This window comes from Coffea eugenioides, chromosome 6 (genome assembly GCF_003713205.1).
Source record: "Coffea eugenioides isolate CCC68of chromosome 6, Ceug_1.0, whole genome shotgun sequence".
NCBI classification, from domain to species: Eukaryota; Viridiplantae; Streptophyta; class Magnoliopsida; order Gentianales; family Rubiaceae; genus Coffea; species Coffea eugenioides.
The window spans coordinates 53117363-53140329 of record NC_040040.1 but is presented as its reverse complement, the minus strand read 5'-3'; the positions used below and the strand labels follow the sequence as shown (position 1 = coordinate 53140329).

The window sequence follows — 22967 nt, the reverse complement described above, 5'->3', positions numbered from 1 at the left end:
CCACATGTCACCTAACAAGGAAGCTACTAACAAGAACACGGCTCAAATGGAAATTGAGATATAGGGATACTCCACAATCTCTTCTATTTGGATTTGAGTCTCCAAACCTTTTTTTTTCTTTGAGTCTATATACTTGGTTGCGTAAAGTTTCTAGAATCTAATGGTTGTCTCTATTTGTTGGTAGTTTTTTGACAAGGGATATTCGTCTCTAATTAATGGAAATTTTAAAATATAAATAAAAAATATAATCCTTTAACCTATAAACTTATGAAAAGCTTTAAAATTCTTTCCATAGTTGGTTAAAGACTTTTCCCATTCACTGATGAATTTTGGTGCGACAATTGCTGTACCATAAGTAACCCGACTTGATGTAGACAATACGATACGAGCCATGCATCTTAGTTGTCACTTCCGGCCGCCACCACAAGTAACCTGTAAGCCTGTAAATGAATCTATAATTGGCACCATGACCATGCAAGGATCTTTGCATGTGCCCATCTTTAATGCTTATCCACAAATTACAAGTCTACGTGCTCGTACTCTAGTGGCGGCGGTGTCTGCAAGTGGGAGCCTGGGTGGGATGGGGACGGGGCATATTTTTCTTCCCTCAGTTTTAAATGGGCCGACAAACGATGCTCCTGCTGATTTGCTCTGTCTCCCCACGTCACCCGCTTGAGTTGGCTTTCGACAATTGAAATTAGGGTTCGAAGTTTTGGCACCAGAAATAAAGTTGTCAATTTTAATCCAAGAAATAATAGCCCAAGTTCTAGGTTGCATGCTAGTCAATACAATTACTCCATTAATGTCACCAAAAAAAAAAAAAGAATAGAAAAAAAGACCTGCCAGGTTTCAGAAAACCTCTTGATACACACTATTAAGTAGTTTTATCTTGATACACATAATTAAGAAATAGATCCGAGGTGAGGTTAAAAATAGAGTGAGTGGATGCTAATTAATGCTTAGTAGAAGCTCCCTGTTCCCTCTCCCTGAGTCCTCACATCGTCTTGTGAGGGTGTAAGTGTCTAGGATTTAGATTTCATAAGTATTGCCAAACTTCAGCAATTGCCTTTTGGTTGAGCTTGTGGGATATAAAAAAAAAAAAAAGTAGTTTTATCTCGTGGTAGCAGTGGCTGCTGAAGAATGTCCGGATTCCTCGGTAATTAAACTGCAAGAAGAGTTGATGTGAGGAGCGGTGTACGGCCCTTCTACTAAACTTTTGGTGATAAATTTGTTTGCAGCTTCAGTACAGTGAGCCCCATCCCAGCTGATAGATAAAGATGGCTGAGCACAAGCTGTCGAGGGCGGGTCGCCACACACAGCATCGGAGTCATAATTGTAGGGGATGCCTCCCGCACCACAGCAGGCCATTAGAGGTTCTCCCCCAAACCCTTAAAAAGAACGTTCACAAGAAATGCTTCTCTCAGAATTATGAGAGTCCTGCATATCATGATGATGCTTATTTGGGAGATTACGTACACACACACACACACAAGGATTTCAAACAAATTCACATTGAGTTAATTTTGTTAAGTAAGGTAATTAGTGATGGAAACATATATCTAGACGTGTTATACATGGTTCGACCGAGGCCTCTCAGACTTGGCAGACCAGAACGTTAGTTCCAAAAAACGAAAGGAAAAAAAGAACAATATAGGAACTTCAAATGTGGTTATCACCAAAGCTTAACTTCTTTATTTCCTTTTGTTCTATAGAATAAATTCCCTTTCATGATTAAACATAGACAGCTTTATAGCAGATGTAATAACCTTACACCTATTAACACTAGTTCTATACCCTCCAATCAAAGTTGCCGAAACAATGCTTGATTTGATTTTGATAGTTGTGATTTAGACAATGGTTTGTGTAAAAAGAAACGAACAGAGATATAGAAGATCATACAACTAATATACATAAATAAAGAAGAAAAAAACAGAGAGAGAGAGAGAGAGAGAGAGAGAGAGCATTACCATGTTGCTCTGGAGAGAGATAAAGCTGGATGAGAGCATCGTAATAATTGGCATACATTACTACTGCATTACGATGCCTTTGCCGAATTCGAGTTAACTCTGCTTGAAGTAGTTCATTGTGATACTTGGAGAAATCGTTTAACCAAATGAGACAACCTGTTATTGGATCATAATCTTCTTTCTTATAGCCCTTGAACATTGTTAACGAAATTGGCATACATCCATCTGGCACCAATCCTGGAACCATGATGTTCTTCACTCCAAGATTGATCAATTCCTACATCAGGAAGATGCAAACTACAGATTTTCGGACTTACACTGATATTCTTAAGAATGGAAGCATGCAAGACCATAATCCAAAACATTTGTAAATCTTCAAAGGAAATTATTTTTTGATTTTTTTTTTGTTGACACAATAGTTTCTATTTCATACCTACTCTTACTCTATTACTCTATACTAAGGGAGATGGAGTGGGCTCAAATTAGCCAATGGAGAACCTATTCAAAAAAAATTGCTTTTAGGCCAATGGAAAATTTATTTGTGTATTGAGGTGCTTCCTTTTTGGGAATCTGAAATATCTACTGCTACTTATTGCCCCATTAAAATTTCGAGTCAATATATGAAACAATACAATATCTAATTAAGTGGTTACAATTATCATATCTATTCTTTGGATTAACGTTTTGGTTAGGCTATTAACTCAAGGACATGAGTTAGCAGCTGCAAAGTTCTTGACTTGACTCTCAAATCCTTCCTCCTTCCTCCTTTTCCTTTGTCGCGAGCCTCCCTTGAACAAAAAAAATCTTGTGGTACCCAAAAGGCTTTAGTACTATTCATTGGCATATATAACATAAGGATGAGCCATGTACAGAGAGATTCTTCTTTTGTCCCTGGCGTTAGAAAGAGGGTCCAACCTCAATGTCTTTAGTTCCCCCCTCCCTCTCCTAACCTCCCCTGCCTTCCATGCATTTTTTTTTTCTCTCTCTCTGGATAGCTACAACTGCCCCTTCGTTTCCATCAAAAAGAGAGAAAAAAAAAAGAGAGTTTTACGAGCATCATTTTTTACACCAAAACTTTATATTCGATTAGTCAAATTTTAATTTGTTTCAGTTGGGTCATTTCAATATATGGAATTGGAAAATTGTGAAAGTGAAAATGCTACTTGGCACTTTGGTGAGAAACAATTTCTCTCTCTTTTTTTTTTTTATTCATTTCAAGAAAACCAACCTAAGACACAAAAAATATCAGATTCTTACTTGAATAGAAATGCTAATGGCATTAATAACCAGAGGAACCAAAGTTTTTGTCTCCTCCAAACTTCTTCCTTGAAGGAAGGAATGGCCATAGTCGTTGCCACCGAAAGGTCCCATAACAATCAGTGAGCTATTAAAAAGTTCCCTACAGCCTGCAAAGAGTGATAGCATACCGATATACTCGAATAGCTTAGCTAAGTTCAATTTTTCAGACAAATAAACCTTCCAATTGAAGGAGCATTGAATTAAAGCTTGTTCAATAGAACTTTGAAAAAAAAAAAGGCATAGTATGTCATCAGCATGTTGTCAAATATCTAAACCCCTCTAAGGTAAACACTAGAGTCAATTTCAACATATATAATTGCAAAAGTATTCTTATGATTGGCCCGTGATACATGGGGTCTGTGGTTTCCCCTTTTAGCCTTTGAGGTGGTAGAACAAGATTGCAAAGATATAGGTGCTTATGACTTGAGCACCTGGTATTGGATGAGGCAAAAATTTGGGTAGAGCCGATTTTAAAGACCTAGTGATCCAAATTTTATCATATCTTTAATACTTAAATTGATAAAATAGTGCAATAAATTTTGAACCACTAAATTTACATAAATCGGGTCTATTCACCTTTGGATGTATCTCCCAAGTTATCCCATATTTCAAAATTATACTTGTCCCTATGAACCTATTAAGTTTAGATGAATGGACGAGTGTAACCTAATACATTATTTAACACAAAGTGTAATATATGGTTTGGTGGAATCTCTTCTTGAAATTTAACGCCAACATGAAAACCTACTTTCGCTTGAAAAGTGTAAGCAAATCAGTTTCGGACTAATAATAACTAGTATTAGTTAGTTTAGTATGTCGCTAACTATTTTCTCGCCAAGAAGTCTTACTTGATGATCTACAAAGAGAGGGCAGTACTCCTTTGAACCAGCTCAGTTGAGTTCTCATGGAGATATTAGACGTAGTAAAATGGATTCCTCTTTCTTCATAAAAACCAACATCAAGTGCTGGAGCTCCCACAACTGCAAAATTGATGCCGGCACCAAAGTTTGAGCTACTTTGGTTCACGCCCCTAATATATGGTGGTATGAGTGGAAGCCCATAATACTCAGCTGCGAAAGAGAATGCCGGCGTTAAATATCCGGCAATGATCTAGACTCTTTACCTGTGTTTTCAAACTCGGACCGGACCGGCCGGTCCGACCGGTTGAACCAGGAATCGGCCAAGTGTCCGGTCCGAGTTGATCATCAGAACCGGGAGATTTAAAATCCGGTCAACTCCGGTCAAAAATCGGGTTTGACCGGATTTGAGAACTGAAAAAACCGGTCCAACATGAGATTTTGTAAAAAAAGTTCAAACTTTTTTAATATTATATTTTGACCCCCTAAATTGTGAAAACTTATTAATATATCTCAAATATTTCATACTTTATAAATATTGTCCTAAAATTTGATGTTATTTTTCAATTAAATCCATAATTTTAATTCTAAACTTGTTAATGTTTATTAAATAATATAAATTATTACTTGATTGTTCTAATTTCTTTGTATTTTCTTGTTAAATATATTTGAAATATCAAATATATATAAATATATCTTTATTAATATCAATATTTTATTGGATATTTTATATACAATAATTTAATTTTTAAATAATTTTTATTTATGACGTCATCCGGTTCGACCCCTATCAACCCCGGCCGAACCCATTGACCCCTGACCCCTGACCTCGACCGAGTCGATATCCGGTCCGGTTCTGAAAACATAGCTCTTTACCACACGAATTTTGTATTGGAACCGAAAACTTATGTGTATGAAGACTGACGATATTGACACTCCACAAGAAAAATGCTAAGCACTCCACGCTTACTCATTATTGTTGGAAATGTCAGGAGGACCGGTAACCAGCTGGAATCTCTAATAATGTCTTGGGACCAAAAATGAAATGTATGACAATGATGGCTACCGAGTTCCATAATCTTAAGTTTGGGGGCAGAAGTTTAACGAAGGATACAGTTTATGAACAAAACAAAGGAAAAACAATGGATCCGTTTGGATAGTAATTTTGGTTAGCGGAATTTACTACAGCAAGTTAATTTTTGAAATTCTTGTTTGGACACGTCAGATTACAAGTTTTGGTTAGCGGCGTTGGTTGACCCCACAAAAGCCATAAAAGGAAGAGAAATTCTTTCATTCACGTGAAATGGTCAGATAAACGAATTTAATATCCCATCAAGGGCCAGACACCGATGCTTTGTCTGGCCCGTGATCCGTCCGTTGGTCTTTCTAACAAAACGACTGCAAAACCTTCGTTTAACTCTTTTCGGCCCCAAAACAACTCTATGCAGCTCTGTCCTCCTGCAGAAGCATTTCACCCCAAAATCTTAAATTGCCTAACTTGCTTGTGCGACCAAGTACCGAAGAGGAAGATTTGCAGAAATCGGTTGGCTGTCAAAGTGGGTTGATTAAGCGCTTGGTTTGTTCTAAAGGGTTTTAACGAAGAAGGAGATCGTCTGGGTTTTGGCAAGCCATAGGAGCAGACGGCGTTGTCAATACCGAACGCAGAAATCAGAAATCCAGAAATCTTTTGCGGAAAATCGGAAGGCTAGATTTGTATAAAGTTAAAATCAGATTTGGCAGGTATAATTTTGATATTATCATTTCCTGTCTGAGATTGGTAATATGGTTTAACTACTCAATTTCATGATTTGGCCGGGATTCTTAAGTGTGTATTTTGTAGGTCTCTATCCCAAAGCCCCTCCCTCGTTTGCCCAATATATATTCACCCGCCCTTCAAAATCCTTTTTGGTTTACGCATATATATCTACATTCCCTAATATTGACAGATTACGTGTAATTTGGAAACCAATCCCAATTCAGTTTTCTTCTTAATCATTCGGCCCTTTTTTCTTTAATTTATATCAGGCCATTCACTAGATTTGCAAAATGCTGAAAATGTTGGTGCTATTGCTGGTATCCGTACTAATAGTCTACAAAATTATGCTCTTCCGATTTCATATATGTGGTCAAATAGGTTTCCTTTATATAATTCAGATGAATATATTGGATCTACTAATCATGTTAAAATTTCATATTTTAAAATTAAATCCCCGATCACCTAGAAGTACCAGTGAGCATATTCAATTCTGCCATGCTCGTTACTTTTTGGTTGAAGCTGCTGGTACAACCTTTTCAATGAATAAAAGGAGCTCCTCTTTTCAATTAATGTCTGCATTAAGAATATATTAATTTGCCCTGGTTTAGAATATTATTATCTTACATCATTAAATATAATTCTAAGGGATCAATTCTGTATACAGAAAAGTATCCAACCAATTCTAGTCATAGATTACCATCCGGCAATTAATTAGGTAATTGAGCAAATAAGGGGACTATGATCAGAAAAATCAAAAACATGGAGTCGAAACCCTAAATCCATGTAGTAATCTGGCAATTTGTAGCATAATTTGTTTCTTAAAAGATCAAAGGCTTATAAATAGGAACCTCTTTGCATAAGTTTTATAGAAAGTTTGGACTATATCCTTTTAACGTTTTGAAGACTTTGCCTTCTATTGCCGGCCATATTCATCAGCTTACAAAGCGACAAAATGGTTTCCCAACTGATCCAAAATATCGAATGGATGCATAGGGAAATATTTTATAACCCAGTAGTAGTTCTGTCGCGCCCCATTTTTTGATAAAATGAATAAATGGTTTAAAATGTATTTTCCGATTCAATTTGTGATTGGAAAATGAATTGTGATTTAAAAGAAAAATGGGTCTAAATGGGGGTTTGAGAATGCGACGATTTGACCCAAAATTATAGTTTAAAAAGGGTTTTTAAAACTAAATACGGAGTCGCCACTTGGTAATGAGTTAAGGTGTACCAAGTCACCTAAAAAATGTATTTTTAAAAAAAATAGGAAAAAGTAGTGAGAAACCCTTTTTAAACGACTCCTAGTCTACGTAAACCAAAGAAAAAGGTTCGGGAGTCACATTTGACAAAGGGGAAGGCAAGGATAAAAATCCAAGGCACCCCTTTGACCTAGCCAAGGCTAGTTGCATGATTTAATCAAAGATTTTCTTGTTTTAACCAAAGAATTTATTACATTTGGATGTACTACATGAATGCAAACCCTAGACCTAGGGGTATTGGGGGAAATTTCTCTTCAAAGGTTGAGTGGTGCCAATCACATTAATTGTGAAGCCCAATAACGATCCTTTGAAGAAGTCACGAATAATGCGAGTGGGATGCAAATGAATGGAATGCATGTATGCAATGTGAGGACATGAGTTTGAAAAAGTAATAATAAACAATAAAAAATGTAAAGGAAAATGTGCACGTGAGTGGGCAAGGTACGGTATGTGAAATGATAATATGAAGTGCATGTGTGCAAGTGATGATAAAAGTGTTCGTGTGCAAGTGAAGAAACACAAAGGTGCTCGCGTGCAAAATGAGAGGAAAAATGAAAGTGTGATGAGGGTATAAAATGGTAGAGTGGATTTAAAAATGCATGAGCCTAGGGAATTCATGCACATTGGGTACGGGGAGACCTAAATCGTGACTCAATTTGCCCTTTTATAGAGGGAATACAAGCGTGCTAAGGCTTATAAAAAGCCACACTCGTCTATATCCCATATTTAAGGGGATTCTCAAGCAAATGAACCCTTATAAACTAGCATGAAATGCAAAACCTAAATTGAGAGGGAAGGGATTAGAGGGGTATGCGAAATGATAAAACTAAGAAAAATGCATGACATGTAATGAACATGCAAACATGTACTAACGAGGGGAAATTCCTAAGAGTCTAGCATTGGACTAGCCCATTCTATGAATTCCGACTAGCGTTGGACTAGTGGAAACGTTCATTCATTCATCACATTCTTTCATGGCCATGGAAAGCGAGTAGACATGCCAAACACTCGTAAGCACATAGCACATAACACTTAGCATGCTCGACTAGATGCAAGGCCCTAATAAAGCAAATTAACACGTAACAACTAAGCATGCAAGACACATAAGACAATTAAAGCCCTAACTATTACATTTGCTAGCTAGGCATACGTCTTCGATAGGTCTTCATTGAATGCTCCTCCAAGCCCTATCTATTACAAGCCAAGAGGTGTACACATACCCCATAAAGAATAACTTAAGTAAAAAGCAAAAGTAAATGACATAAATAAAAGGAATCAAGGAAAGGCTAAGAAAGCAAAGTAGACATGCATATTCACATAACACATAGGAGCACGCAGGGTCAAATGAAGTGCAAATGAGGGATAGAGTGTACCTCCCTTGAATTGACGCCCTAATGAGGTGAAGTTACTAATTTACCCTCCAAAATAATAAAAAGGTCAAGGTACCACTTAAATTATCAAATAAATCAAAGAAAATGGAAACCGACGTCAAATTGAATTACTCGAAGCATTCCAAGGAAAGTAAACTACTCGTACTTAACCAATTAAGACAAACAAAGACCCCATTGAAAGAATTAAAGAGGTCTAAAGGGCCAATTTATTATTATTATAAACACTAAGGGACTAAAAACATAAAATAAAATTAAGAATCTAAGGTGAAACTTACCAAATCAAACTAGAAAATTCACAAAAGGTAAACAAGGAGCAATTTACTAGTAGCTAAACAACCAAATGCCAAATGCCCAAGAATCCAAAAAAATCAAATTAACTACAAGTCTAGGAAAAAGAAATTATTAGACCCTTGAAATTCATTCTACAACTCTTTAAGTATCTACCCAAAATAAATCAAGATGAATTAAAGAGGGAATGGCATGTTAGGAGGACAAAATTAATTAAGTTTTCCAATTAATTGGGCCATGGATGCATTAGATAGAAGTCAAGGGGTGGGAGTGCAATTTTAGAAAATTTCCATGCAAGTTCATGCAATCTACGTGAAGAACAACATGAGAAACAACATTCTGCAGCAGAAATTTCTGCTGAAAGCTTTCGGCAACCCAGCATTTTACAAAGACAGCCTTCGAACATAGCCAAATCCAAACACAACTATCACACAATTCTCTCACTTTGCATCATGAAGCTTGTAGGCTTAAACACCCAAAATCGGACAACAAGCATGCAAAAATTTGAACAGCTCAAGCAGCCTCATGCAAAGTTTTACAAATTTTTCTGCAACATCTCTTGTCAAACCATTAGCAACTCGAAACTTCAACAAGAGAAACAGCACACACAACTTGCTTTTAAGTTAAGGTCTCAAACCCAAATGTGAAGGCTTTGAACTAAGCGTCTAACTACACAATCACCATCATCTAAACAGGAGGAGCATTTAGAAAAATCTCATGCAAAAAGTCTGGAAAAGCTTTTGATGACAAGAAAACTGCTGCAACCCTCCAGCCGCAGCCCTCTATTCATTTCAGCATGTCAAACAGGTTTATTCATACCAAAATTCAACCTATCCGTCATCAACTAAACATACAACTTCATTGCATGATTGAATCAAAAAGATGGAGCTGATCAAGGATAGAATGAAGACCAAAACAGCAAAAGAAGAAAGAGTGCAGCAAGCTTTTTTTTCAATTTGCTTCCTAAGCTTTCCAAGTTTGCTGCAATTTCCAGCCGCAGCTTTCTATTCATGCGAACCAGATTTTTGATTCAAATGCACAACCTTGATCAAATACTTTTTAGCCCAGCATCACGACTCTAAACCCAGCAACAAACTACCTAGTGACCACAATTCAAATGACCAGAAAAACTTGGGAAGACATCATACAAGATTCTGGAAAATGCATGCAGAAAAAGAGAAACAAAAACTCTCTTATCATCTCATCAACATAGGCTGAATACCAGAATTTTGGCTTGGGCATGCATATGGTGTATGAACTGAGCAACAAACCACATCATTACCATCATCCAAGCAGGCAGAAAGCTTAGAAAAATCCCATGCAAAATTCTGGGCAAGTATGCAAACATTTGATGAACAAAACTGATGCAATTTTTTTTACCCACTCAGCCGAGAAAGCATTCATGAAAACGACTCAACGCATTTCCCATCATTCAAACCCAACATACAAAGACTTGAAACAACATTCTTCATGCATTTCCAAGCATTATTTTCCAGAGAAAAATTCCCAAAAACAATTGCAAATTCCAGTTTCACTCCCTCGGCAAATCACATAAATTTTCCAGCACTTGGTTGGTCTTAAATCCGAATTTACCTCGGTTGAATCATTGTGTTAAGTACCCAAGACTAACATGCAAGGCTACTTAATGAAATTACTATCATTTCTAGTTCAGATCAAGTTCGGACAGCAACTATAAACATCCACAAATCCAGAAATTCATTCGGCTATTCTCGGATGATCTTGCATGCAGCAGATTTTTTTTGTTCATTTTTATTTCTTGCTTAACCGAGCTAATGAGCTGCATGCAAAGCTTAATCATCTTGTCTTAAGTTAGTTAATCACATTTATAAGCTCAGATTGCCTCAGGGAAACAAAATTAAAGCTGCATTATTCAAGTTAAGCTCTCGGCAGTCCCAAATTCTTATGCATAACAGATTTCTTTTTCTTCAAATCATCAAGTTTTCACTCGGCTAAATCACTAGATTATGCACTCAAAACCAACATGCATACCTAATAAATGGAATTGTTATCCATTCTAGTCCAAAACAGAGTCAAACACCAGCAACGTTCATAAAAAAAAATCCAGAACCTGTTCAGCTAATTTTCGGACAACTTGCATGCAGCAGATTTTGTTTTCCCTTCAAATTCTGGCTTAAACACAGCTAATAAATCCCATACAAGTTTAATCATCCATCTACTAATTAGCTAATCATACAACTAAGCTCAGATCATCACAACTTAGCAAATTAAAACTGAGATTACCATCTCAAGCTCTCGGACAGTACCAATTTTTTTTTCAATCAAATTTCTGGTAACTTAATCCTTTATCCAAACATACAACCCTCACATGCATGCCTCCAACAGCCTCAACTACCCAAAATCAACTAGTTCAAGTCTATATATTACCTCAACCTGGAGTTTACACACACGGCTGGCAGCAGAAATAGTTTTCCTCCCTTCAACAGCCCAGAAATTGCAGACCGCTATCTCTCTCTCTCTCCCTTGCTCTGGCTTGCGGCTGGATGAAAGAAATTTGGTCTCAAGCTCTTCACCAGCTCACGGATGGAAGGCAGAATGGGTCGCAAGTCACTCTCTTCCCTCTCTAAGTTACGGATAGGAAGAAAAGAAACAAGAAGCTCGGCTCCCTCTTGCTCACTCTTGTCGATGGAACCGAGGCTACAGCTCTCACTCCCTCCTGCTCTCGGTCCAAAGCAGAAACTGAAATCTGTCGTGGAGTTTGGGTGCTTAGTGGTTGATATGAAGATGAATCGCGGATGGAGGAGGTTGAGTGTTTTTTTTTTTTTTTTTTTTAACTTTCAACTTAATAAATACAGAAATGATAAAATATAAATAATAATAATAATAACAAATTGCCAAAAACCAGGTAATAATAATAATAATAATAATGAAAATAATTTAAAAACTAAACAACTAAAAACAACAAAAATGGCCATTTTTCCATCTTTTTTGTTTCATTTTTCATTTTTCATATTTTTCATTTTTTCCTTTCAAGAAAGCATTGAATTTAAATTACAAACGACTAAATCATATTTTTTTTGAATGCTTTTCTTTTTTTCTTTTTTTCTCTTTTTCAACAAATTCTATGATAAAACTTAAAAATAAAAATAAAACTGGAAACTAAAAACTAAAAATGAACACAACAAATAAAAAACTAAAAATGAAATTTCACCAAAAATTTGGTGTCTACAAGTTCCCCATCCTTTCTTTATAATAATTTGGCATTCTCGGATATTACCTCCACATGTAACAAAAGCATATCTGCCTGCTGCAATAAATATTCCTCAGGTGGTTTATGATCTAGTCCGAGGTCCGTGCGTGCCATGACCTTTTGGCCGAAGTAGAGCACCAGTAAATGCCCAACAAGCGGAGGAGATCACTGTCCGGCCCTACTACTCCACCCCGTCTTTCTGAACCTTCATCCGTCCACTCCGTCACAGACTCGAACGACTACATCCAGTCCCTCGTCAACTATTTCAGAGTAAGTTTGGACTCTATCCAAGTTAACTGGCCTCTGTTCTCAAATCAGTCCATTCATCAATCCCCAAATAAAAATTTTGCATGATTAAAAGCTAATTACCTGCGCTCTTATATTCTTAGGCAGACCAGATTTTATCTCGAACCATTCCCGAGTCCATGGATAAGTATTTGCTATTTGGTTTATACGACCATGATCTCTATAATTGTTACCGTATAATATAGTTTGTATGAGTACTTGTACACCAGCTTTTTTAAGCCTTAATATTCTTATCATTTTGTCCCATATTTAAAACACGTCTATGAATTATAATGGGAGCCAATTATATAGAGATCGTGTCACTATATAAATCGTATTTCTGATTCCAAATATAGCATTGAAATTCGTGGATCCAAGCTTTGCACTTGCTTTGCTGCAGTGGCTTTGATAAATAGGATTTTAGCCGTACAATGAATTGCCATGATCTTCCTTCAACCAGATTGGTTTTTTAGCCGTACAATGAATTGTTATTAATGCTTAGCAATCCGTTTGGTTTCCTTGTTTCAGATGCCACGAGACCACACCACGGCAAAGGCCCATTGGGATGAAAATATGGAGATTCATTTCTGTATGACATTCGTCGAGTGGAAAAGGAGCGGGGAGTGGAATCCAAACGTTGCATCAGAGGCCAATTGGATGAAGCTTGCTGCGCACTTGAATGCCGCCTGGGGGAAGCAATATGCGTGGACAGTGTACCATTCTAAACTCGCACGGTTGAAGAAGATTTGGCGCTGCTTTGCCAAGTTAAAGGGTCTGCGACAAACTTCCGAAACTGGTATTGGTTGGGACGAGAATAGGAGGTGCTTCTTGGGAGAACCGTCTCAATGGAACAATTTGTGCCTGGTATTTTTTAATTTCGACCCGAAGATTCAGTTCCAAAGCAGAACTAAAAACTTTGGCCTTATCTTTTTGCCATCATTCACTATTCGGTTACCTGTTCATGACATATTTTTTTGCGTATCGATGCATGTTAGACTGCATATTCCATAATAGGCTATAAAAGAATAAAGCCACGACAGAATCATCTTCGAATTCTGCTCAAAAGAAGTCGTGACCATGCATTTTTTTCTGAGTATTCGTCACCTAATCTATAATAGTATTCTTAAAAGTGGCAACTCTTACTTCTTGACAGTGTAGGTGCATACGTGCACATCATAAGTTAAAGCTGGATGAAGCACGATTTTGTCTACAATTCAGTTGATTCTAAAAAAGGGTTTTTGTCGAACTCAAATTCTATCTATATATTGATTAAGGGAACATATACTACTCTTGAAATGTACTCTTGAATTTACATCAGATTTGTATACTCTTGTTTCTCAGTCCTTGTTTTGTCTTTGATTCAGGAGAATAAGGATTATGGATACTTTAGATCCGGCCAATGTGTCGACAAATACGCAATCTTGCACGAGGTCTTTGAAGCAGAAACCGCCACAGGGAGTCAAGCTCAGGCATCTTCAGTACCGCCTTCAATTTACAATCCACGCAACCGAGCTGGCCAAAGTTCTGGGCAGGTTTTCTCATCGCCCCTGGGAGATGAAATGTACAATGCCGGGCAGGGGACTGGTTTCGATGAAGATGCTCCAATTGCTGGAGTGAAGCGAGGTTCAAGCAGCCAGGGGATAACGAGCTCGGGCCCGAGTGCATCCCGGGGAAGCAAGTCAAGTAGAACTTCGTCTGATCCATTCGTCGAGTGTGCCAACTCACTATCCACCCTAGCGAATTCTAAGCTGCATATCAGGAGTCGCCGAGAATCTGAAAAGGAGAAATTTGGACCGGAAATGGCAGCCCAGGTCGTGGAATCGTTCTAAGAACTGGACAAAGAGGTGAAGCTCGCTGCAGTTTTGGCACTCCAAGACGACAAGTGGCGGAAGACTTTCCTGAGTCTCAGTCGCGAGATGCAGGAGTTTTGGTTGCAGACTCTACAGAAAGCCCCTCCTAAGGGACCCGATGGAAAGTAGACTTCACTTGGCCTTGCTTGTGTCCCTTCGGCTTAGCTTACTTTCGACTGATAGACTGGAATGAAATTGCGCTATTTCATTTGACTCTTCTGGACATTGAAAAATGATTTGTATTGGGACTTTTGGTACCTTTAGCAATTTGGCTACTGCAATTGATTTTCTATGTACTGCCAATATGTATTATTTAGTTTGCATACGCTTGTCGATGTTGAGTTGTCTTTTTCCCGGTGGAATGAATTGGAACTGTTTCATTTGTCATTTTGGCTTGGACATATATATTATCGTTACTCCTGTATTAAACATTCAATAAGTAGCTAGTAGTTGCGGGTTGATTGCTATGTACAGGAGTAAACCACGAGAGCTTGCCGGACTTGCCGTCTGACATATATATACTTGGTTCGCATATGTAGAGAAGTCCAAACGCAGAAAACATATCATGCCTCTGGCATTCATCAGGAATGAATTATATTCATTACTCAATTGCCGGTTACATTCTTTGGCGGTTACATATCATGGTTACTCAATTATTCACGTGAAACATATACTCAATTACTCAATTCTTTGCCAATTTTCATATACTACTCTTGTACTGCCAAATATAGATGCCACCAGATTTCGTTCCTGTCCTGGTTGGAAAAAATAACTCTTCAAATGTCAGGACTTGGTACGCAGGAGAAAATAGACGTACAATGAAGCACGACTGATTTGGACCAAAAGCAAATGAAGTCATGTGTTATTTTTTTTAATTGATTTTTCATATAAATGAAAAGATCTTCAACATATAAGTCAAGCATATGTAGAGAAGCTCTACCATTATGCAAGGCCACCATCTACACAAAACTCCAAAAGGGAGGAGCAAGAAAGTAGATACTCCCAGAACGCACGTCAATATGTACCTGGCAAAAGCTGCCCACAGGTCATTTGTTTTGGCATCCAAAGATGACCTATCGACACGGCCCAAATAATTGCAGACAATTATTCACGTGATGTCAGGCCATTGGACCCCATGCAAAAAAATCTATCATAGTCCGATAATATGCTATGCCTTTAAAAGGAACTTAAGAATAACAAAAACGAAAGAGAGCATGTGATAACTCAGACCTCACACAGCTCTCATATAGCATCCTCTATTTGGGCTAAACACTACTTGTTCCTGGCAACATATTTGGTGGGAAAGGTTCCAAATGAGCGACTGCGGAGATGAGCAGGGGACCAGCTCGTCTTCGGACGAAGAGGATGTTCTGTTTGCTGCGGGTGCTGCGCTGCTATTTGGACCAAATGCAGAACCATACGGAGGTCCACTCCAGAAGGTGCCATGCAGGACGTCTGCGCTGTCAGGACGACACTGGGTTGAGGAAGTGCTGTCAGGCCACCATACCCGGATCATGGATGCAACAAGGCTAAACGTTGATTCTTTCATGAGGTTGTGCCAGCTTTTGGCCGAATGCGGATTTGTTCCCCAAAATCATCAGAAAAGGGTTACAATAGAGGAGGCACTTGCGATGACATTGGTCATGATGAGCCACAACATGAGAATGCGTATGATTGCTGATCGATTTAACCATTCGACGGAGACAGTGCATCGAAATATTCACGAAGTCATTCGGGGCCTATGCACCTTCGCGCAATTCGCAATTACTCCAAGATGGCAGGATGAAATTCATCCGAAAATTCTTAATGACACGAGGTTTTATCCTTGGTTTGAAGTACGGTGACATTCAAAATCCTATCTCGTTGATTCAAAAATCCTTTGTTCCAAATGCTTTGTCCTGTATATATAAAATTCTTTTTTTCAAGTATGCTGACATTTTAATATGCCAACTATTTTATTTATTCATGTTCATAGCTTATAAATAGACATGAATATTTTAATTTACGTCAAGGGTTACCTCCACATGTTGTTGTTAAGAATTTCTACTTGTTATTGGTTGGATTTGTAATTCTGTGCTTAATATTTTAGGTCATCAAATAATTAACAAAATAAGGAAATGCCATATCTTTTCTTGTTTTCGGCAAAAGAAAAAATTTTTGGCTTGTTTTTTGTCTAACAACACTAGGAGGATGAGCACATCATTTTAAAACCAAATGGGGGCTACTAGTTGGCCCTATTATCGTAATTACACTCAACCGTAGCTATTATCCTTTTTGATGACTTTACTTCTCTATCCAAGTATATGCCTTATTTTTTACTCTATGAATGTACTCCAAGAATTGTGTCTATAGCCTTTTTTTTTGTGTTAAATGCCTTTTTTTTTCCACACGTAATAGAACTAAATGGCAATTTTTCACACTGTATACCCTTCTTTTTCCCGGTGTACATCCGCATAGCTTTCTCACTTGTCCCTCTTTAAACCTGAACTTTTTTCTTCTTTAGCCCTTTCACCTATTCCCATGCGTTTGATGAACTTTGGCCAGAAAAGAAAACAAAAAAGTATGCCACTGGGTAGATTATTGATGTCAAAAACCAATTGGGTAGATTTGTCATGACGTTGCAGTAGAGATAAGTCTTCTGTCAGAAATTTTGGGTGTGACATGGACGAAGAGTATGCCACTGGAGTGTTTTTTTTTAATGACATTTTAATGCAGATCCATTTCAGAATCACGAGAATATGTCCATTTTAATAATTTATAATTTCAGGACTGCGTCGGAGCTATTGATGGGACACATATACCTGTTTGTGCCCCAAGAGGACAGCAAGTGGCATACACTAATCGACACGGTGTACAATCACAAAATGTTTTGGCTGTGTGCGACCATGATATGCGATTTGTGTACGTGTATGCCGGTTGGGAAGGAAGTGCACATGATGCCCGAGTCTTAGATGGGGCTTTGACCGGCCCAAATCACTTCCCCATGCCTCCTACAGGTAATACAAGTAATCCCTCCCTTCACGTAAATTTGGAAAGCAATTGCATATTTTTATCCCATTCCTTAGCAGACCGAATGATATATATATTGGATCTCTTAAATTGCTGTCTTAAATTTGGCTTAGCAAGTATATTTGTTTGGCCTTTTTCAATTTATGAAATTCTGGCATAAATGGACGCTTCAAATTGTTTATCAAATTGTACCGATATTCAATAAATTGTACGAAAGATCCGAAAGTTCGAAATGGTCAAAGCTAATTCGTTCCTATCTCATAATTGACTTAGGAAAATATTATTTGGTTGACTCCGCGTATCGAAACTTGCCCGGTTTCTTACCACCATATAGGGGACGCCAAGCTGATGTTAGTGGTCGCAGGAGGGGGAGATTTGCAACTGCGAAAGAGCTGTTTAATTACCGGCACTCTGCACTACGGAATGTCATAGAGCGAAGTTTCGGTGTCCTAAAAAGGAGATTTGCCATTTTAAGGGGAGCCGTTCCGAACTACATGATGACAACACAGATAAATGTAGTTATTGCTTGTTGTGCCGTGCATAACTTCATTAGGGATCAACAACCGAATGACATGTACTTTGCTGACGCGGAGGAGGGAGATCTAGATATTCATGGTGCAATTCCTCCTTATCCCGAGATACAGCCATTGCATTCTCCGCCTGAAGTTGTTGAGCAATGGATTGGCATGAGAGACACACTGGCTACGCATATGTTCAATGCCTATAGAAATAGGCGATAAAATGCATGAAACAGGTGAACCCATGATTTGATATTCGCTAGAGGCGCCTACAAGAATGACCAAGTACCTTTAATAATTTGTCATGCCCGACTATATATCTTGTGACCCTAAATATGGACGTTGCTACTCGTTGTAATTCTATATTTGTAATTCTTCTATATCCTGTATGTGCCTCATATATTCTTGTTGCATGTCGTTTGCTATTTCTATCAGCAAGTCAGGAGTTTTATTTTGTAGGTCTCTAGACAAGCCTTGCTGCAAAACTTAGGGCTAATTTTCCTCGACTTAGACACCTTTCCTAATTCTCCTCCTGCAGTTTAATAGTTAAAAATTAAATAAAACAACGCATCAATTACAGGTGATTACAGGTGATTGCAAACAGGATTACAGGTGATTGCAAACAGAATTCCAGCATTCTCCTCCATAGATGGTGGACAGACTTGCCCGAACGTGCAAATCCTATGCAGTCTCGTCCAATTTCCATGTTACTCGTAGTACATATCGTCCTTCAATAGCTTGATGGGTTCCCCCCAGAACAAAAACAGTTTGCATTTGACCACTGCAATGTAGCTGGCCAAAAATTCATCAGGTGCCAATTCATCAGCTCTTTAATTGCCGTGAATTGTCCTCCCACGTTCCTAAAGTGAATTGAAACTGTGGGACCCGGTCAATTTCATATGTTTGGCCCATACACACCACTCTCTGGTGAAGTGCCAAAAGAAAAAAAGAATCCGTCTCTCTCCTGCAGTGGGACCGCACACCAACAAATTTGACTAAGGAACCGTAATCTGTTTCATTCCTGACAATTTCATAATTACGCTCTGAATTCTTCCCTCCGGACTGCCACAATTCAAATTACAAACATCCAAAACAAAACATCTTCACATATTACAAATCATACAAAACAAATTTGCAATCCAAATCACACAAATTCTTCCTATCCAAACAAACCCAATGTAGTAGTATTTCTTATGCAGGTCTTTCTAGCACAAAGTGGTGGCGGATATGCATATTAGTCTGATCACGTCCCATTGGAACGTAGGTAACAGTAGGTAGTAACAATTTTACAGACAACGAAATCTTTAGAATTTTGTCTTTTATTTTGGGAAAGTTAGAATAGAAAAGACATATAATTTGAGGGCAATGCGATAATTAAAGAGTGAATTGCTTGTGTATATATGAAGCACTAACCCATGAAGTCTATGATTGTTCGACCGTCAGAAGTTCGACCAGTGGGATGATGAAAGTAGGTCTCTCCATAAGGGGGTGAGGCTTAGCGGGGAAGTTTATGGGTCCCTGGAAACATTTGTTGATAAATGTGGATGTAATTTCCAGCATCTGAGAGAGAATCACCAAAGGCATAGATGGATGTGTAACAGGCCGAAGCAATTTGAAGGGGAGTCAATAATAATACTACGAGAATGGCGAAACAGAATGGGAGGGTTTTCAGAAGAGCTGATGAGGAAGTTGCCATGTCTACCTATTTTTGTGACTGAAACCACCTTACTTATAGTGCCCCGGAAAGCACTTAAAATAAAGTTTTTACGCTTTTTTTCTTTTTGAATGAAAGGTCGCTTTTTACAATCCTTTTCTAAATTTTGCACTCTTGTGTAGCCATTTCCCTGTTGATGGTTGCAGGACGACCCGCTGGCCGCTAGTGCTATTGATAGTTTGTGATGGGGCCATGTTGGCCCGATTCGACTTCAACTATTCATTTCAAAATTGAGATAATTTCACGTACCTCCTTGAGAGTTATTCTAATTATATGCAGGTGCCTCTCGTCATGTTTTAATAATTATATTTACCTTCTTTGATTGATTGAAAAGACTTTAGTAACCTTTGACTTGCCAAAAGATAAAGGAGATAAAAGAAAAATGGAAAAAAAATAATAAGTGACGAGATAATGAGAGAACCAAACGTCACCGACAAACTCCAGCCCTCTTCTCCACTTTTCTTCGTCGGCCTCCTCTCGCCCCCCAATTCCTAACTCTACCTTCCATCCCTCTGTTGCGCCTCTCCTCCTTCCTTGATTGCTACCTTTCTTTTACCCTTTTTCTTAGCTGATAACTAGAGCTATCAATGGGGTTGGGCGAACTCACAACCTCTTATATTTGGTTTGAGTCTGTAAACTTGATTGTTAAAGTTTTTAGAATCTAATGGTAGTCTCTGCTTGTTGGTAGTTTTGATATGAGATATTTTGATGGGAATAATATCTGCATCTTGAGCAAAACAAAACAAAGTACGATGGTGATTGGTGGTTGTTGGACTTGGGTGAACTTGACCATGTGTGTTTCTTTTTTTAATTTTTGTCAGGTCTGTGTGGGTAGGTTGGTGTGATAAATAGTTGCTCCATTATGGAAGCCGTGGAAACTTGGCTGCAATGAGTCCACACAGCCTCAAGTACCAGTTTGAAAGGGACTAATGCAATCCTTTTCGTGGTTTGTTTTGCGGGACAACAATAATACTAACCGGCGAGACAACAATAATAATAACTGATGGCAATTGGCAGCCAATGGAAAAAGTTGGTGGTCAAACGCGCTCATCTCTTGTACAGCGACCCTGATATTCCCCAGAAATGGAGCAAATATTTTTTTTTGGCCTCTTCCATTCTTCTGTGATGGTTGGCTTGTTGCCTCCAATTTTCTGTCGTTAGAACTGCAAAGCTCAAAAGAAATTCCACACGATTTTTGAGAGGCAAGGACTAATTTTAGTACATTTATACCTCAGACGTGTATATGATGGTGAGATTATGTTAAGATTTTTTTGTTAGCAAGGTGGGAAGCAATAACCAACAAAAATTAAGTATGAATAGCCGAACTGAATCTTTACCAAATTTCATACGCGGAGATGTATAGAAATCAAATAGACATAACTTAGGAGGAGTTTTTATAATTAACTTCAAATAATATTTCAAATCATACCCTATCGAGACACATTCATAGCTTTAAACCTACCCTTGAAGCACCACCCACTCGGACGTGACTCGCACTCTTATCTGCTCTGGGTTTGGTTTCACAAGTGTCTACCATGACAACGCTCCAATTAACTTGCTTTGTTTCTAGCTGAATTAATTCCACTTTACACTTTCGAACTTGTATCATTTTTTGACTTTGCATTCTAACTTCAACTTTGAACACTTTGCACTTGAAACTCACAATTTTGAAAATTTTACAACTTAAACTCTCAAATTTGTTTCATTAAAATCCAATCAATGATAATATTAACAAAATTAATAGTACAGAGAACTCTACAAATCAATGGTAATATGTTAAAACTAGTAAGAAATGAGCCAAGGTATCACAACTAGAACAAAACCATTTATTGTAGTTAATTTACGCTATCTTTTATCTTTGTTAATTTTATTAATAATACTAGTGATTGCGACCATGCAAATCAATGACAACATGCTAAAAGTGGTAAAAAACAGTCGAAAGATTATAGATAGAATAAAACGATACATTTTATAATGAGAAAGTGAAAAGGTGATACACATACAAAATATACAAAATGGAATTAGTCCCATTTTAAACAGAAACATGGCCCTCAAATCTCAATACAAGATTTCCTCTTTGGTGGGCATAATTTAATACTGGATTTTACATGGCACAAAGTAGTACTAGTTTTCTTTCAAATTATTTTAACTTGCAAAATTCCATAGTTGGATAGGATTTAATTCTTGATTGTCACGATGCTAAGAATATCATGGTCCCAGGAATGCCGTCCGATGGATGCTTACCGGTTTTTTTTTTTTTTTTTGGTAGGAAAGACTTGCATAAAATAAAAAAGGAAAGAGCGAATTGCGCGAAATGTCACTAAACTATTTCAAAGTGCCGGTTCTGGTCACTAAACTTTTTTATTAGCGCGAAATGTCACTGAACTAGTAAATATGTACCGTTTTGGTCACTCCGTATATTTGTGCCGTCAGGAGAGACGGAAATCAACTTTTTGAGGGGCAAATTCGTCTGCACAGCCTTAGTGGGAAGAGTTTCATCTGGTAAGTGAAAGGTTTAACTGTGGGGCTTTGGAATGTTGGTAAAATTTTTGGGAATGTGGACAATGACAGTGAAAAGTATCAAAATTGATCCATTCTTCTCACAGTAATCAGTGACAAGATTCAAAGAACCGGCAAAAGACGAAGATTAGCAGTGAAGAATCGGTCATCGATGACAGCGAAATGGGTGAAAAGGCAAAGGGATGAATTCATTGATCCGTACACATTATACGGTAAGAAATATTACAATCCGTACACATTTTGCTTGATTAATGGTGTTGTTTGTGTTTTGAGTATAAAGAAGTATTTAGTGAGAGTTTTTATTGGGTTTAGGGTTTGCTGAAGTGATCCAGTTGTTTAGAAAATGACATAAGAACGATTGACTTCGCTTTTTGTCGTATAAGTGGGTTGCAAAGGGTCCTACAAGAACCCTCTATCTTGTAATTTAATCATAAAAAATAAACTTTTCAAAATGCAGTTGTCTGATTCGGGTTAATTAACAAATGGGGGTTAAGTATTTTTATAAGAAGAACAGCATGTATGACAATAAAAAATGGTGATTAACAAGAATCATGTTGTTTGCCTTTGTCGTTGTTGTTGCAGTTCCTGATAGACCTGCATTTTCGATTAAACTCCACCACGGCGGTAAAATTGAGGGAGAGAAATACAAGAGTTATGTGGGTGGAGAGATTGATTATTTCGATCTTTGCCATGCTGATTTTATGTCGATTCATGAAATAAATAAAATGGTGGAAAAGTGTGGGCACAACGATACTATGTTATATTATTACATTGACCCTAGAGGGGATTTGAACCATGGACTGATGGAACTTCAAACGGATGAAGACATTATGCAATTCTGTGGTTGGGTTAATGAGTACAAGTTGATGGAAGTATACTGTCATCATTTAACAGTTGAGGAAATATATGAGTTGCAGAAGAAAAAGGAATTGGAACAGTTATCACAGACAAAGAGTTCAGTGGTAATAGAGGAGATCTTGGATGATGGTGAAATTCTTACACAACAGGCAGCAATACCTCATAGA

The 22967-nt window shown here is 37.8% G+C and overlaps 1 protein-coding gene across 1 annotated transcript; it reads right to left on the bottom strand.

The window, feature by feature from the left end:
- Positions 1 to 1110: 1110 nt before the first annotated feature.
- Positions 1111 to 19391, bottom strand: LOC113774429 (sinapine esterase-like). Its single transcript, XM_027318967.1, has 5 exons — positions 19122 to 19391; positions 4115 to 4336; positions 3225 to 3373; positions 1968 to 2244; positions 1111 to 1388 (listed from the first exon to the last, which is right to left on the bottom strand). The coding sequence occupies exons 1-5, from the start codon at positions 19123 to 19125 to the stop codon at positions 1111 to 1113; spliced, it is 930 nt and encodes a 309-aa protein (XP_027174768.1). The 5' UTR covers positions 19126 to 19391.
- Positions 19392 to 22967: the final 3576 nt, after the last annotated feature.